The sequence below is a fragment of the Ptychodera flava genome, chromosome 8 (assembly GCF_041260155.1).
Source record: "Ptychodera flava strain L36383 chromosome 8, AS_Pfla_20210202, whole genome shotgun sequence".
In the NCBI taxonomy this organism is placed as follows: domain Eukaryota; kingdom Metazoa; phylum Hemichordata; class Enteropneusta; family Ptychoderidae; genus Ptychodera; species Ptychodera flava.
The window spans coordinates 15,279,118-15,295,293 of record NC_091935.1 but is presented as its reverse complement, the minus strand read 5'-3'; the positions used below and the strand labels follow the sequence as shown (position 1 = coordinate 15,295,293).

The 16,176-nt window shown below is 35.1% G+C and overlaps 1 protein-coding gene across 5 annotated transcripts in view; it reads right to left on the bottom strand.

Moving 5' to 3' along the window:
- The window catches only part of LOC139138602 (tetratricopeptide repeat protein 39B-like), a 36,744-nt gene that overhangs the window by 3,551 nt on the left and 17,017 nt on the right, over window positions 1-16,176 (bottom strand). For all 5 annotated transcript variants that reach the window (XM_070707039.1, XM_070707042.1, XM_070707040.1 and 2 more), the window contains 12 exons: window positions 12,780-12,884; window positions 8,012-8,205; window positions 7,299-7,431; window positions 6,380-6,479; window positions 5,752-5,817; window positions 5,037-5,148; window positions 4,267-4,394; window positions 3,720-3,881; window positions 2,885-3,091; window positions 2,541-2,652; window positions 1,991-2,108; window positions 856-972 (listed from right to left, as the gene is read on the bottom strand). In XM_070707039.1, the coding sequence (XP_070563140.1) occupies window positions 856-972; window positions 1,991-2,108; window positions 2,541-2,652; window positions 2,885-3,091; window positions 3,720-3,881; window positions 4,267-4,394; window positions 5,037-5,148; window positions 5,752-5,817; window positions 6,380-6,479; window positions 7,299-7,431; window positions 8,012-8,205; window positions 12,780-12,884 (1,554 nt within the window). The remainder of the gene's footprint in view (window positions 1-855; window positions 973-1,990; window positions 2,109-2,540; window positions 2,653-2,884; window positions 3,092-3,719; window positions 3,882-4,266; window positions 4,395-5,036; window positions 5,149-5,751; window positions 5,818-6,379; window positions 6,480-7,298; window positions 7,432-8,011; window positions 8,206-12,779; window positions 12,885-16,176) is intronic.

Genomic DNA, 16,176 nt, shown 5'->3' with positions numbered 1-16,176 from the left:
CCTGTACAGAATTGCTGTTTACTGAAACCATGGTAATAATAATAACACAAAGATTTCAGTAATACAAATATACACAACATATGGGAAGCATTGACCTGTCATATCAATTAACTCAAACATTGCTTTTTGTTGTGTTAATCAACATCATTGTCCCCTCAACAGCTTTCTTGGCTTTGGAATACTGAAAAATCATGGGCTAAAAGTGATCATTTTTATAACAAATGTTCTCAAGTTGTGACAATTTTTCCTATCCTGTATTTTGAGACAAAGATGATTTGAGAATTAGTTTTTCAAACCAGAACTATAACCTTCTTTTGTTTCTTTACTGAATTTCAAAATTTACAAACACAGCAGGTTTTACTGTTACTTAACATTCCATATAGTTTGTCTCAACTAATTTCAATTTTTTATGACATTCGGAAGTACCTCAATTTTGTCAATTTTCATCAAAATTTTCATTTAGGGACAAAATTTCTCGACTAGCAGCAACATATTCTATTAAAGTAAACTTTTGTTTTCTAACATTGAGAAAAAAAGGTAAAATATCAACAAAATCAGTTGAAAATTTTCCAAAATTATGTCTGAACTCCTTCCAATATTTCAAAATCAGTACGCTGTTTTTTTGAGAGTGATAAATGGTTGCCAAACTGGCAAATGAAGTGATGAGCAACTGTATAGACCAATGTGATACTGACTGACTGTGCTGTGACAGATTTCAATAATGATGAATGGCAGAAAATGATGGATCAGCAGTTTCTGAATATGAAATAAAAAATCTCTGTCACATCACAGACTTGCTTCATGGATATGGACAGACAGGTCAACGGTTAAAGACCACAATAAACAAAGACTTACTTAGCTTGTAGGAGGTAATCTTTGGCTTCTTCCAACTTATCATGTTCCATACACATAATGCCAAGTTCAGCCATTGCAAACGGCACCAAGTACAGCTCTGACTGGATCTGTTTCTCACTGTCAATCATGGGTCAAAGGTCAAAAAATATAATTCCACATTTGCATCTTGAAAACAAAGCCCAGATTTCCATCGATGTATCGATGTTTTTCACAAGAGACAACATATCCCACCCCCCGGACTTTGTACACATCCAAAATATAGAAGTATATTAAGTTTTATCGAGGGTCAAGGTGTGTTTATTTTGGGGTTAAACGGACGAAGTCTCTCTTTTTTACACTTTTTTATGATATCAAGAAAACATGGAATACTTTACAGAAGTCACTCAGTGTGCAAAATGACGGTGGTACATAACTGCAAAAGTGTTGAAAATTACCCCTTACTGAATGTAAACAGATAATTTTTTGGGCAACCTCCTGAAAAATGGACTTTTCCTATTCTGACTTACTTTAACATGACAAATAGTCACTGCCACAATGTAAGGGATAGCAGCTATCCTTGTCTATACGAAAGGTGTTTAAGACTCCGTTATAAAAACTCGCATGAGATCCAAACTTTATGTAACAGTGCATGTTAAACCATGCATGCTGAGAGTTGTACACTTGAATCTTTGAATTTGATATTTTTAGTACAGACCGTACAATGTTTCATGGAATTTTTAATTTTTCTGGCTGCAAGCAGAGTTGAGGTTGTGCACAGTTGACCAGTATTTCAGCATGTTTCAAGAAGTCAAACAACACAAACTAATTTTCATATCAAACAAAATCACAAAATCATGAAAAAACTCAAAAAAGGGTGACTTTGTCCTATTAAATGCGGTATGACATGGGTGACAAGTTAGCAAAAATAACAAATTTTGGATACAAGCAAAGTTTCTCAGAAGAATTGATGATTCAACTCAGATGTGAAAGAAGTCAAAGACACTGAGGTATGAAGCCTGATGTGACTGAGAGAACCGCACAATGCTTCCAAAATGAAAGGGGAAATCAGTCATTTCACACATCACAGGAAAAGAATAACAGTCTTGAGTGAATGTTACAAGGGCTGTGTTGTCTGAACGGTTGAGTCAATTCTTACCTCTGAAGAACATCTTTGAAGGATATTTCCGCCTGAAGTGGTTTTCCCAGATACTTCAAACACATTCCCTTGAGTAGCATGATCAGGGCAAAGTCATCCCCATAGTGAGAATTCATTACTGTTTAAAATATAACAAATATAACAATCTTAAGTGTTGGAATTTCTGCTTTAAAAAAATGGTTTTCAACTTTTGTTCACAACTCTCATTAAGGAAACTTCTATTCTCTTTCATAACAAAGAATAAAAATCTGGGATGAGAGTGAAAATATTTGGAAGAGAGAAACAAATTGTCTGAAATTTACAAATATTGAAATTAAAAATGGCGGCCATCACTGTGTTAACTCTATGCAAAAAAATTAAATTTTGGATTTTGACAAAAACAAGAATGTCAGAACTTTATGTAATCCACAGGCTTCAAAGTGAGTGAACACAAGCTTTTGCAAAAAGGAGGAGGTTAAAAGTTTGCAACTGATCATCATGACATGGCATAACTAATTCCTTAAATGTACCAAAGAATTGAATTGAAATGGATATGGAATGAAGATGTTACCTCTCGTTTTGTTGATGACATTCAGCGTCTTTTCAATCTCTGCCAGCATAGGTGCCACTAAATCTGGATTTTGTCCGATTATATTGAAACCATTCCATACATAGATCAGTTCCTGAATTGCGGGAAAAACAACCAAATCATGTCATATGACTTTGAAGTGTAAGTGAACGAATCTGTAATTGAAATTTGAATGATTCCTTTCAATCCTTTTTGTGACATCAAATCTAAAAGGTGAAATGAAGAGCGCCCTCACATGTTTCATTACTGATAAGATCAGCAGCAATAAAGAAGCTGAATACACCGGTACTGTTTCACATCTGAGATTGACATTATTGTAATCTTACCAGTCCCGGTATGGTCAATCTGTTTCCTTTCTCGAGAAAGAACTTAGATTTGTGGATGGCCCACTTCTCAAAAGGTATGGATTTGCCAGCGATCCGTTGCTTGAGTTCCGGGATTTCTGAGAAGAGTTTCTGGAGCTTGAGGATGGTCTCGGCTGTAGGGTCAGGCATCATGCACAGAAAAGCTGCCTTCAGGTAGGCATAGGTAGCCTGGTTATGAAAAAGAGAATATGATGTGAGAGTTGGAACTGGTTTGAAAGAAAGAAAGAAAAAAATATGCAAGTGAATGAGTTACTGCTATAGGGGGTGTATTTTGTAAATAACTAAATGTATCACTGGAGAAGGAAATACCTATGGAAAGAATTCTTGAAAGTGATGGTACAATGAACAATATAAGTGCTTCAAAGTTTAATGTTGTTCATCAGATGGAGTAGTCATTTTATTACTTTCACGGGACAGTGTTTTGTATCAGCTGGAGATGATATAAATTTGAAGGCCCACAATAGCTGTTGTGGTATAAGCTGTTTAAGCTGTTACATGTGCAAAAATGAAACTACATCAAATGTAGAATATTCATTTCTAAAATTCTAATTTGGGGTATTGGATTGATTGACAAGCAAATCTGTCCACAGAATTGTCTTTCAGTGGATAATAAAAGGCTACACCACCAATTCAATACTCTCTAAACACTACTTTAACCCTTAAACCACATCCCACGGTTATGCACACAGGCCTTTAATCATCTCACAATCTAAATGCTGGTAGAGGATAATTGTTAATTATGGCAAAGTTGGACCATTCTACATTGAAAAGGGGTGGACAGCATGACTGAACTGACCTTTGACCACCTGCTGTCCTTGTAGAGGATTTCCGCATACCTACACGCCATCAACCAGTCCATGCGGAACGCGTAGCACCACATCAATTCCCAGTAGCAGATGTGATGGAACTGTTTCCATTCTTCTTGACTGTTGATGGACTCTTCCAACTTATAAATAGCCTGATGAAACAACACAAAAATCATTGAAAACTCCATTTACTTGCATAGGGAATACAACAGAGACACGTCGCCTTGTCTGTGATGAAACAAGAGCAGAGGCTACATTCAAATAAAATAACTGTATCAATGCCAAATGCAAGCTGATAGAATTTGCTTATACAGGTTGATAAATAAATCAATTCTTCATATTAATTTTAAACATCAACATCATTTATGTCAGAGATACTTGGTTGGACAAGTAATGTAAAATTAACAGCCCTTTGAAATTTGAATTGTTTTCACAGGTAAAAATGTCGTGTAACGGTAATGATTATCTGTGAGACTTTGAAAATGATGGCCAGTATATTACATCATAAAACGTTGTAATATTTACAAACTGACTTACATCTACTGTGTTTGATTGGATTTCTTGTAGTCTACCTTCAAAGAATAAGAATATAGCACCATTGGGGTACTTTTCAAGACATGGCTTCAATATCCTTTGACTATAATCAATGTCACCATCCCCTGTACCTGTGAAATAACAAAAACACGAAAAAAATAAATGCTTTACAAAACTGTCAAAATATTTTTTGTTTTTGAGACTGGATGCTTGTGAATTAACTAATTTATGCATAAACATGTAAATATAATCTGCAATCACACATAAATATTGTATTATTAAATAAGCATTTTCCGACTGCAGACCAGACAAGGGATAAAATAGAGTAACCGTATATTTATCACGCAAACTATGTTTTATATTGAAATAAACATATTCCATTTTTTCTCACATAAACACACACGTGGATACATAGACACTATAGCTATCTATCCTGTACCTCTCTACTCATCTATCCACAATTGGTATATACATACGGTACCATACATACATGCATACACACATACATGGCTTTAAAATATAGGTAGGATATTTCGCCATACTTGTATGCCATTCTAATCAATATGACACAGAGACTTAATAAAGTATTCATATATTTTCTAAGATGAGCGGTTTCTTCAAAATCACCCATGATAGCTTATCTATATATAGCTGATAATAGACTGAAAGATCAGTCGCTTAAAGTCCAGAGGGGGAGCGTATAGAGAGCGCCATCAAGGGACGGATCTTTCAGATTAAGCTGATAACACTACGACATGATACCGTTAGCTTACCTATAGCATAGCTGATAATACTATGATACCCAACTAAGACTGTGGTACACAGTGGACTGCGTAGAGTGTTGTCTATTTCACGCCCTTTATCCAATTCTGATAAACCTAGTTCCTGCAACGTGATAAAACCAAAAAGAGTTGAAAACCATGGATTGATGGCTAGATTAAAATACCGTACACTTTGACAGGCAATGAGGTGGACTTTGAAGACTAAAGTACACAGATGTAGACACAGAAATACAGGTTGTATCTTAACCTGTTCACCCCCAATTCTTGGTAAACAGGTCCACAATCACCATTGCTAAAAATGGGTTTGGGCTAAACCATGGTGGTGAAAGGGTTAAACCTTGACTGGTCTCAGAAAAACAAAGGTCATTACAATCTTTACACTGAGATGTACCAAATCTCAGCAGCATTCATTTACCATCAGTTAGCCATTTTGAAATTCAAGAAGCTGTTTCATGTATACAAGATATTGATTCACCTTTATATCAAAGAAGGCAGATCCTGTCTAAACACAGGAAATGATGACTTTCTTCCAGAGCAATGAGATGAATAGATTTTCATGTGATTCAAAATTGTTTAAATCTAAAATTGAATCGGTGGGGAGATTTCACATGTCTTATGCAGTATGTTGTCTGAAAGTTACCATACTAAGCTCATCTCTTGATACCAATGAGTGCATGATTAACAAGGAACCCGTGAAGTTACTCACTCTATTTCCTGAAAACCCGACAAATTCTAAGAGTTTGAGGATCTTGGCTGGTAGCATTGATATCATCTGTAGACAAGAAAAGTTGGGACACCTGTGAGTCAGTATGTGCATCATATTGACATAGAGGGCGCTTGTTTCTGGATCATGATACAGGAAATCAGAAGGCAGCAACATAAAGGTCATGCATGAATCCTTTCTGTCACTGTAGATTTACAGATTTTAAATCTATAAACAACACATCTTATGAAAAAATATCTGTAAATATCACATTTTCACTGCTGTGAGTTACAAGGTACAAAAATGAATCTGAAGTTGGTTTTATCTCGTGGAACACTGCTTTAAAAATCAAGTGAAATGAGATAATGTCAAATTTGCATTCATGAATCAGAATATACTGAAGAATATTCAAGATGAAATCAAATTGGACATGAACTTGGCACATTTGGAACCCACTTATTTTTTGTGTTTCCTTTTATCTGTAGAAACATCACTTTTACTGTTGGAATTTTACAGAGAAAAATTAAACAAGATTTCTGAAACTTAGATCAAGTAAATATATATTTAGAGTACTCATCCTTGTCCAGCAAAATATCTGATTTATTTTTTTTTCAAAGAAGATTTTGCTTACCAGATTGAATGTGCCGATACCTAACCTAACTCCACTTTCAAACTGCAATCTGGATTTCTCGTTGTTCCAAGAACGCTTTTCTAACATGTGACGACATTCCCTGTGGACAAAGATATAAAACCAGTTAAAACCTACAAACCTGACTGAATTTGAAGTTTCTTTTTTTTGTTATTTGGGTGCATTTCTGTATTTTTACAGCTTGCAAAACTTGCAGATTAATTTGTCATTTGTCAAGCTAAAAGTTGAGGAGAGAAATGTCATCACCAGTAGCCGTTTCAAAATTTGCCATAAGCAATCAACAGAAAACCTTCAAAATTTTCTACATATCAAAGAATACAGTACCGTACACTGAGTGTTCTCTGCTAGCTTGTCATTGTGTTAAATCTTGATATCAGGTTTACATCACCATAGGGCAGTGACAAATCGATTTGGTCAGAGTATTTTCGAAATTTGTCTGTTATGACTCATTATTGAAAGTAGAACGGGCCTCGGGGACGAAATTCTGGCTTCAAATTTTATAACCCTCTTCTGATCAACAACTTTTGGGGGTTCATTTTAAAGTTCTTGTATAAGCAAATATTTCACCGCCTTAGTTTTTCAAAAATTGAAAATATTATTTTTCCCTTTAGAGTAAACACAGGGATGGAGGCCATTTTGAATTTTAAATATTGGGAAATCTCGGGTAATTTTTTTTCTAATATCAAATTTTGCATCTTGACCCCAATTTTTCATTCTTTCTTTGGTAAGAGAATGATTGAAAGTTCATTGAAAAAAAGTTTGAGCAAAAGTTTGAGTCGTTCACTTTCGAGGCGCATACTACCTTAATCACGCCATACATCCAGTAAATGGATGTCAAACAGCTACACATGCCTTTCATAGCAGCTCTTGCCTTTCCTTTTTTATGAACTGTGTAACTTACTTGTATGAGTGATAACATGATCTGATCTTCAGTCCCCCTTGCACAAAATTCACTAGGCTCTCGTCTTGTATGAACATTAACAGCGCCCTCTGTAGGAGACATTCTGCATAACATAGCTCTGCGTGGGCTTCAACTGAAAATGGAAATTCAAAATATTCCTATGATGTGAAAAACATTTTGGCGTAGGAAGCTATGATTAAGTGTGCAACACCTATGATTAAATGGACCAGCTGCCTTTTATGATAATTCTACCTGTAAATGAATGCATTCATTTACGTTGGAGTGTTTGAATGGGAAATTACTATAATATAACAGTTCAGGAATCTATCATGAACACGGGATCCATAAAAATTGGAAGGTTCAATGGAATGAGTACTAAAATGATCAGTCAAATAAATAACGCACAAGAGGAAAGCAGGTGCTCAACACAGTTCATCACAACTAAATCTGGCATAACATGTAGAATGCAGTTTGTGGTGTACAATATCTTCACTAAAATTTACAGAATTTATATTCATGACATGTTAATTTGTCAAGTATTTCTACAAAATGATTATTATCATGTGAGTAAACACATGATTCAAACAAACAACACACTGACAGGACTACCTCCAGTATTTCTCGCCCCTTTCAGCAGAATCCATGAACCATGTCAGATTTTTCAAATTTATGATCAGTCGAGAAGATAAAAATAAATTTGCAATCGTATTTACCATCTGTGTATATGCTGTAGTCTATCTTGGTCCATTTCAATTTGGAATGCTTCTTTCTGTGTTTGTTGCATATGTCTACGGATTTCTTCACTGCCTCCACGGCGCTCTCGATGTGTCTCGGTTCAAAGGTCATGGCTGCCTGGATGTACATGATGGTGCCACGGCACAAAGCATGGTAGAAACTGGTGTCTGCCCTGAAATGGACAAAACAAGGGGTCACAAGGTTGTCAATACTCTCATGATGGTAACGTGTTCATTATGACAACCACTGAACACAAACAATATAATGCATTAAATATGTCAAAGCCCCAATAGCTGCAAATTTTATGCATTATTTTCATGATTTTATTTTCAAACCAACGTTGGTTTGTGTAAAAGTGCTAACTGAAGGACATGTTCAGAAGTATCACTGCTCGCTGATTTGGACCATGCCTGCGCATTTTGACAGGTTAAATAAACGGTTGCCACACTCATAAAATGGTGCCCCCCTGAAAAAGTACAATAATGCAGTATTCCTTGCACATACACATCATGATCATACCAGAAACAAGTATAATGCCATTTATATGAATGCACAACACATGACGACTATGCATACATACCCTCGGTACATACATACATACACGTACAGAACACATACTAAACTTGCGGGTGTCTTCTCAGGAAATAAAGTACACTTTAAAAATATTCAAAGGACGTGCATTTAAAATTACTTCAAGTATAAACTAATAACTCCATTAGTCATGTCAAGGTTTCACGCATCAAAGTGATTAAAAGACCATCAGACCTGATGAACTTGTGAATGTGAAACTTCTTGTACTTCATATATATATATATAGATAACTCATGGTGTCCTTATAACAGTGTCCTCAATAGATAGGTTTCAATATTGTTATTCACAGTAACAGCTGTGCATCTGAAATAATTACTTGATATATGTCACAGATTGGCTGTAGCAGCCAAAAGTGTGCTTGTTTATCTTTTCTTTCATGTATGTTATTGACTTATATTCACAAAGGAAACTGAAAAGGAATTTCATCCTTTCACCCCAATGTCACTGTTAATAGGTCCTCCCACCCTATTGAAAGAAATGGAATGAACCAAGTCTTGTGGTGACAGGCTGAGATGAGTAGCGTTACATTGTCAGTGCTGGGGAAAAATTGGAACAGCATTTCAGTACATTTGGTTTCTTTCAGAGAAACTGACATGGTTGCTTAAAGGACACTGTAGCTGTAACTTTTGATGTTTTTTTTTACTATTTTTGTTCTTTATGGCAAAATGCAAGTTCTTGTTCCACTCTCTGAAGCATGTTGAAACACAAACTATAGCTTGTCAATACAGTATCTATACGTGTAAAATACACTGTTATTGCGTACATTTGAATTCTAGGCCGACCAGAATTAACTTGTCAACAATAACAATGCAGTTTAAACAAGTATGGGCTGAGCTGACAAGCTGAATACTGTGTATCTCAACATGCTTTGGTACGTATAACAAGAAACTGTAGTTGACATTAAAAACAAAAATGGTGGAAATGTCGTCAAGTTTAATACAGCTACTGGTCCTTTAAAGAGGCACTCCCACTTGGTAACATTTTTAAAAGACATTTTTTTAATGCCAACGGTCGATATTGACGTGGCGTACAGCAGCGTAAGCGTAGACTCGTACTCCATGGCTTAGTTGACAATGGCCCCAGTGCCGAACGTTCATGTTCGGAAGCTGAATTTAGGTGGACCACCAGAATTCAAACTTTTTCTTTTTTGAGAACATGTTTTTATCCATATCCCGTGATCCACGCGCATCGCCAAGTCAAATATCGACTGTTGGCATTAAAAAAATGTGTTTTAAAAATGTTACCAAATGGGAGTGCCACTTTAAGACAGTGAACACAGTTGTATGACTCACATAAGGGATAATAAAATATTACTCATTGTTTACAGAGATTTTTTGGGGGTACACTCCCCCACTTGTGCACTTTTGTCAAGTCAACTTTACCACACTGGCTTCGATGACCAACATGACATTTTTATTCTCCGATCAAGCCACACGAACATTTAGCAATTTTTGTAAATATGGCAACACTAAATGAGCTAAAATCTGCTGACGGCACATCATAAAAATCCAAAATATTAAATGAAAATATGTTCCATATTGTTGTTGAGATATATTTCCATATCACGGTGAAACATTATGACGCATAACACAACAGAATAAATAGAAGTTAAAAAAATCAGTATTGGTGAATATATTTGACATGATGCAATCATATATAGTAGTAAAATTTTAAGTTTTTAGAGTTAGCTGTTTACATTTACTGGATGTTATCTGACCTTGGATACAACATGCAATGCACTGAACATTAGTCATAATGCAATTCACCTGCTATCAATAAAATTTTTTATAAAAATAGACGAATTCAAATGAGTTGACTACCTGCATAAAGTGGTGATAAAATTAACTGAGTATTTCTTTATTTCCTAATATTCCATAGGCTGGTAAATAATGTGTTGATGGCTATACAGTCTACCTGAAGTACTGAATGCACCTCTATGGTTTACAGTAGCATTCTCTTATTGTAATATATTCCAGGAAATTTATTTCAATGCCAATGGAAAATATTTGAGCTTGCAATTATAAGAGGGGGAATAATCAAGAAAAAAATTCATGGTTTCTGTTTCTGATTCTGCTCTGAAACAATCCATGGCTTTGCAATTGTGCTGTTTAACACTAGTCTAGGGAGTCCAAACAAAGCAAGATACATGCAACCATACCACACTGGCTAGTTTTACAATGTGTTCATCCTCCTTCATGAGTTTACAAGAATACTAGTGACAAAAGTTCATTTGCCTGAGCTCAAATCCACTGGGATTTAGAAAATACAAATTTCTCTAAGACACTAAAGTTTTTCTCATTTTGTATAATCCATGCACAGCTGTCAAATATATTAACCATCGGTGTTAAAATAACAAGTATAAGAGCTTGGTAATTTGGTGACAGTCACAGATTTCATAGTCAAGGCATAGACAATGGTCTGCTGCTTCATTGTCTATTCTCAAGGTAGCTGTGACATCTAAACTTTCTCAAAACAGGACTTACAACTGACGGTTTGGCACTGTTTTAGAAATTATACAAATATTCACTTTTTTAATCTTTAATCGTGTGTGACAATATCTAGTCATGGTAATTTATCTGTTACAAGACCAAACAAAGACTTAGAAATAAATAACTTAGAATAAATTATATCAGATTTACATTTCATTGAAAATTCATAATATTATTTTACTTCCACTAATATGCTAACATTGTTTTGAGTGATATAAAAACACGCAATGTATCACATATCCTCTCTTGCATTTCCAACTTTACAGTGCAAGTTGTCATTTTGGATTTGCACCTTCAAGGAATTTCACTTACTTTTGCCTGTAAAGCTTTTAAGCTTGTCACGAAAAAATCTTTCAATGATACAGTGGGTTCAATACACATGGCATTTGCTGATTCAGACGGTAGCCTGTGTGAACACTGCTGCATTTTAAGATCTACTACTGAAGCTACGGAGTAGAGTTTTCTAGCCATCGGTCAAAACTGAAATGACACTTGAAATGACTTGTGATGTAACGCCACCAGGCATGATGTCCTGGTTCTTACAGCGTATAGACAATTGCTTTGACAATCAACACCACTGCTTGGCAGAAGTGACTTGCTCAAAAAACTCTCTTTCATGACAAGACGACCTATGGTACATGTCAGTCAACCACCTTGTCTGGGATCTTGACTCTGTCTTTTGGCCTTCATTCATACTCCGGCCAAAATAAAGAGTCCAGATCCTACACAATGAAGCACCTTGCATGTCTGATTGTCAACATTACAAGCGTTTATAAATACACTGGCAGATCTGAATGCTGGAAATAATATTCTAGACTTTGTCAAATACATTGAAAGCACACTTTTCCACTGAAAGTACACGTTTTCCACTGAAATGACACAATAATATTTTGCCTTCTACAAAACACACACTAATCTTTCCTCTGACGCATTCAGACAGGTTATTGAACTGGGGTACTTTACCGAGTAAAATATAAGAATTACACTGATACTTCTACTGTCCATCTTATGTTTGCGTAATAAAATGCATGCTTATTATTAGAATTTTCAAGAACTCTCACGCCATTGTGAAATGCTGAAACAACACAGGACTTCCTCTGTTACCACGAAGACAAACCAAACTAAGGCAGAAAGCATCCAAATTGAACCTAAATACACAACAGACATTAAGGACAGATTCAGGGACAGATATTTGGACCCTCAAATTTCTATAATACTTTCTGATCTACTGCTTATGTGTGCACTCATCTTGAAGCTCTTGGAATAAATGAAGTTTTTTGCCATCTAATTTTTATGAAAATCGAAATTTCACAGAATGAACACAGCGATGGTAGACATTTTGAATTTCAATGATCAAAAACTTTGAGGTGTTTCCATGTTGCCAATGACCAGGATTTTTATTCTTGATTTTGAAAGAGAATTGGTTGAAAGTTACCTTGAGGAAAGTTTGAGCAAAAGTTTACTTTTCAGTTTTGAGGTGCACATGACCTTCAGAACTCAGGTTTCAGTCTATGAAGCAATTTAAATGCAACAAACAGCCAAAAATATACCATCTCATTTGTATAAAGAAAAACATGCAGAGTATTGTAATGTTCTATTTATATACACTGACATATTTACATACGCTACTTCATGCAAAATTAATAATGAACTCAACATTCCTTACCATGGTTCCATTCGTTTCTTGGCTTCATTGAAGTGGTTATTGAGAAATAAGTTAATTGCAACGTGACTTTCTTCGAGGGCCGTGTCCAGATCCATTGTGGACGATCTAATTTGAGAGGAGAAAGACGGAAAATAATTGTATCGGTCAATAACAACAGTCATTAAAGTGATATCTATCACGTCCCCGGGCGACTATGTTACTTTCATTTCATCTGAGATCAGTGGATATGAACTATAAATTACTGCGTTTATCAGTGAGGTATAGAATAATATATGGGCTAAAGAGAGTTGTGACGTACTTTATCATTTCAATCAATAAAGAAAGGATATAATTTATACTTTCATATACTTACGTGTTTTTTCACTTCACACAAGAATAATCATGATATTTAGAAATCAAGAATTAATTGAAAGTACAATTAAGGATCTTCTGTTGAGCAAATGACTCTGACACTCAAAATAATATTGTAACTCACACATGCCGTGCTTAAAGAACTTCACAAGGTAATAAAAAATAGCATAGAAAATGTCAGAGTATCATAAGATTTCAATCTTTAATTGCCAAGAATACAGTGAATTATCGAATAAGTGTTTATGAGCAATATGATAATTGAATGACACAAGACCAAAAGATTGAATATTTGGATTCTGGGGCAAGTGTCTTGAATGAGGAACTGGGTCTTTTAAAGAGCCAGTTGAGGATTAAAAAATGTATAAAGTTCTCAGAAATTGATTTACCGAATATGAAAAATTAATGGCACAACAAAGTATGGGGTAATTTGTGAGTTATAAAAATGTAATGAGATTGAAAATTTGGCCTTTAAAGACAAGAAAGAAGGATTACTAATTTGGTCTTTAACCAGATAGTGTACCGTAGTTATTATAATAGGGTGATAATTGTAAGAGGAGATGCACATTTTTTGTCAGGAATGAGAGTTGATCCAATTTAAATTTAAAGGCAAGATCTAGGTTTTTTAATATCACTGGGAATTTAAAGGGGTCAAAATAATAATGTTTGCGAGAAGCTGATGTGAAAATTATGGTTGAATGATATTTAAGAATGGTGTATAGTGTTCTTGCAAGTGATGGGAGAAGTAACAGAATTTGGAGCGTAAACACAAGAGCAAATGTTAACAAGTAAGCTTACAAGAGGTCAGAGGTCAGTTCAGTAGCAAATTAAACTCAGTGTTCTCAATTTACATAACAATACATAATATACATATTCTTTTGTTGTTGAAATGTATTCTTTAATATAGTTATTGAAATATGAATAGATGGCTGCCAACCTCAAAGAGCCCAGGCGAAACCCAGAAACTCCTTGTATGAAAATCAACGACAAATAATGTATGCAGTATTTTTTTTACAGCAATATAGAATAGCAAAATAACCTGTAAGGTCATGTACCTAAGATTTTACACTAATTTTCAGACTTTGAATCATCAAAATAAACTGCAAAATGGACAAAAACAGGATGTACCAGATGCACTTTCACAAACAGCAGCCTGTAAACTGAACATCACCCCTATGCTATGAGATGTAGATTGACTATAAATAAATGAATACTGACTGATTGACCTCTGATGTGTTTGAGGTCACAGCACAGATCATCAGCTGTCTGTTTTCAACTCTGATGCGATGTCGCAGATCTATTACAAATATGGCATTACAAATACGGCGGCACACCTCTGAGTGTTCTCCACAACTTGGGAAAACAACTGGCCAATCTACATAACAATGTTTAATTTGCATATTCTTTTGTTATGAAAATGTCTTTTTTGTATAGTATTAAAATATGAAAAGATCGCTCCAAAAACAGAGGGGTGGCCCAGCCCTTAAAATCACCTTGTGAAGAACCCAGACACCAAACAAATGACTTGCTGGCATACTAAGGGACATGTGATCGTAAAAAAAAAATCGGCGACATATCCATGCAAAGTGAGGAATGTAATATTTTACAGCCTAAGGTATGCGATAAGTGCTTGAAGAATTTCTTTTTTGTTCTTCTTGCATCAACCATTGTAATTTTCAATATCATCATTGATATATGAAACGGATAGTACATATGACGACTACAGATTTTTATGAAATTATGAACTGATTATAAAAAATAGGAAATTACTGATTGTATCTTGGAAGCTGAAAAAAAAAGAGGTATAACTACAAATTTTTTAAAATCTCTTTTGGTCTAAAAAGTGTACTTTGTTCTGGATGACATATTTGTTCTTTCAATTCATCTGTACAGCTTTTATATCCATAAGTGTTATCAGAATTGTATCAAATTTTGCGGTAAAAGGTATAAAAATTTTGAATGTACTGAGAATAGGTAATTTTGCTCAGCCAGAATAATTGTAATTAACCCTTTGAACCCGGCTCGGACATAAATGTCCGATGACGTCATAGAGTAGCAGGGGTCTGGGTGCAAAGGTTAAAAACAACAGGAAAAGTACATCATCAGTTTTAATTACCTTTAATAGCAAGGTCTTTTATAATTCATTACATTGCCAGTCAGATTAACCAGACCGAAAACCATGTGTAGAAATTAGCTTTCAATGTGTATACTGCGCTAGGTTAATGCACTTCAATTCCATCATCTAATTGCTTTGAGAGAAGCAGGAAAACAGATGTGAAAGGGCAGTCACCTTTGATGAAAGTGAAGTACTATAAAAGATGAAAAAAACATCTTCAATTTGAGTAGAATCACGTTTTGACCTTTCCTGGCTTGGCTTATTTCTAACCAGCTGTGCATCACCGCTCTCATCAAACGTACCGCTGTATGCCATCGCTATACATCTGATAATAATCTGCTTGGTCACAATCCCTCCTCCAGATTTTAATGGGATGAGACGCGAGCTTCTACCGAAGGTGGATAATATATCATTGGAAAACTGTCTGAAATCTCTGTGTGTCAAGCACAACCAAGCCTTACAGGCCTGGATGCAGAGTACATCCATGGAATATTTCTGAATCAAATCAGTAAAAGATTGTGAACAGATCATTTGTACATATATAGGATGGAGCACTGATTATTGTAATGTGTCTGCAGACAGGATTTTGGACAGATTCTGTTTTGTGCTTGTGACCATGAATCAACCAATCACAACAGATACCTTTGATGAGGTGTGTTACAATACATTCTGGTTGTTACAACTGTGAATTTAATGCATGGCAGTATAGTGTATTACTCTGATTGGATTTAAAATGACTTGTAATCTTCAATAAGATGAAAGGATTGGTATAATGGTAAAACATGATTCCATTAACAAGATTACACACCTGTAGTATAAGACTTTTTAATGTCATTATAAACAAACAACTATGACACATTGTTGTTATTGAAATAAAGCTTTTCTTATAGTCACAATTAAATCTGTATCCCTTCTACATGGATCAATGCATAT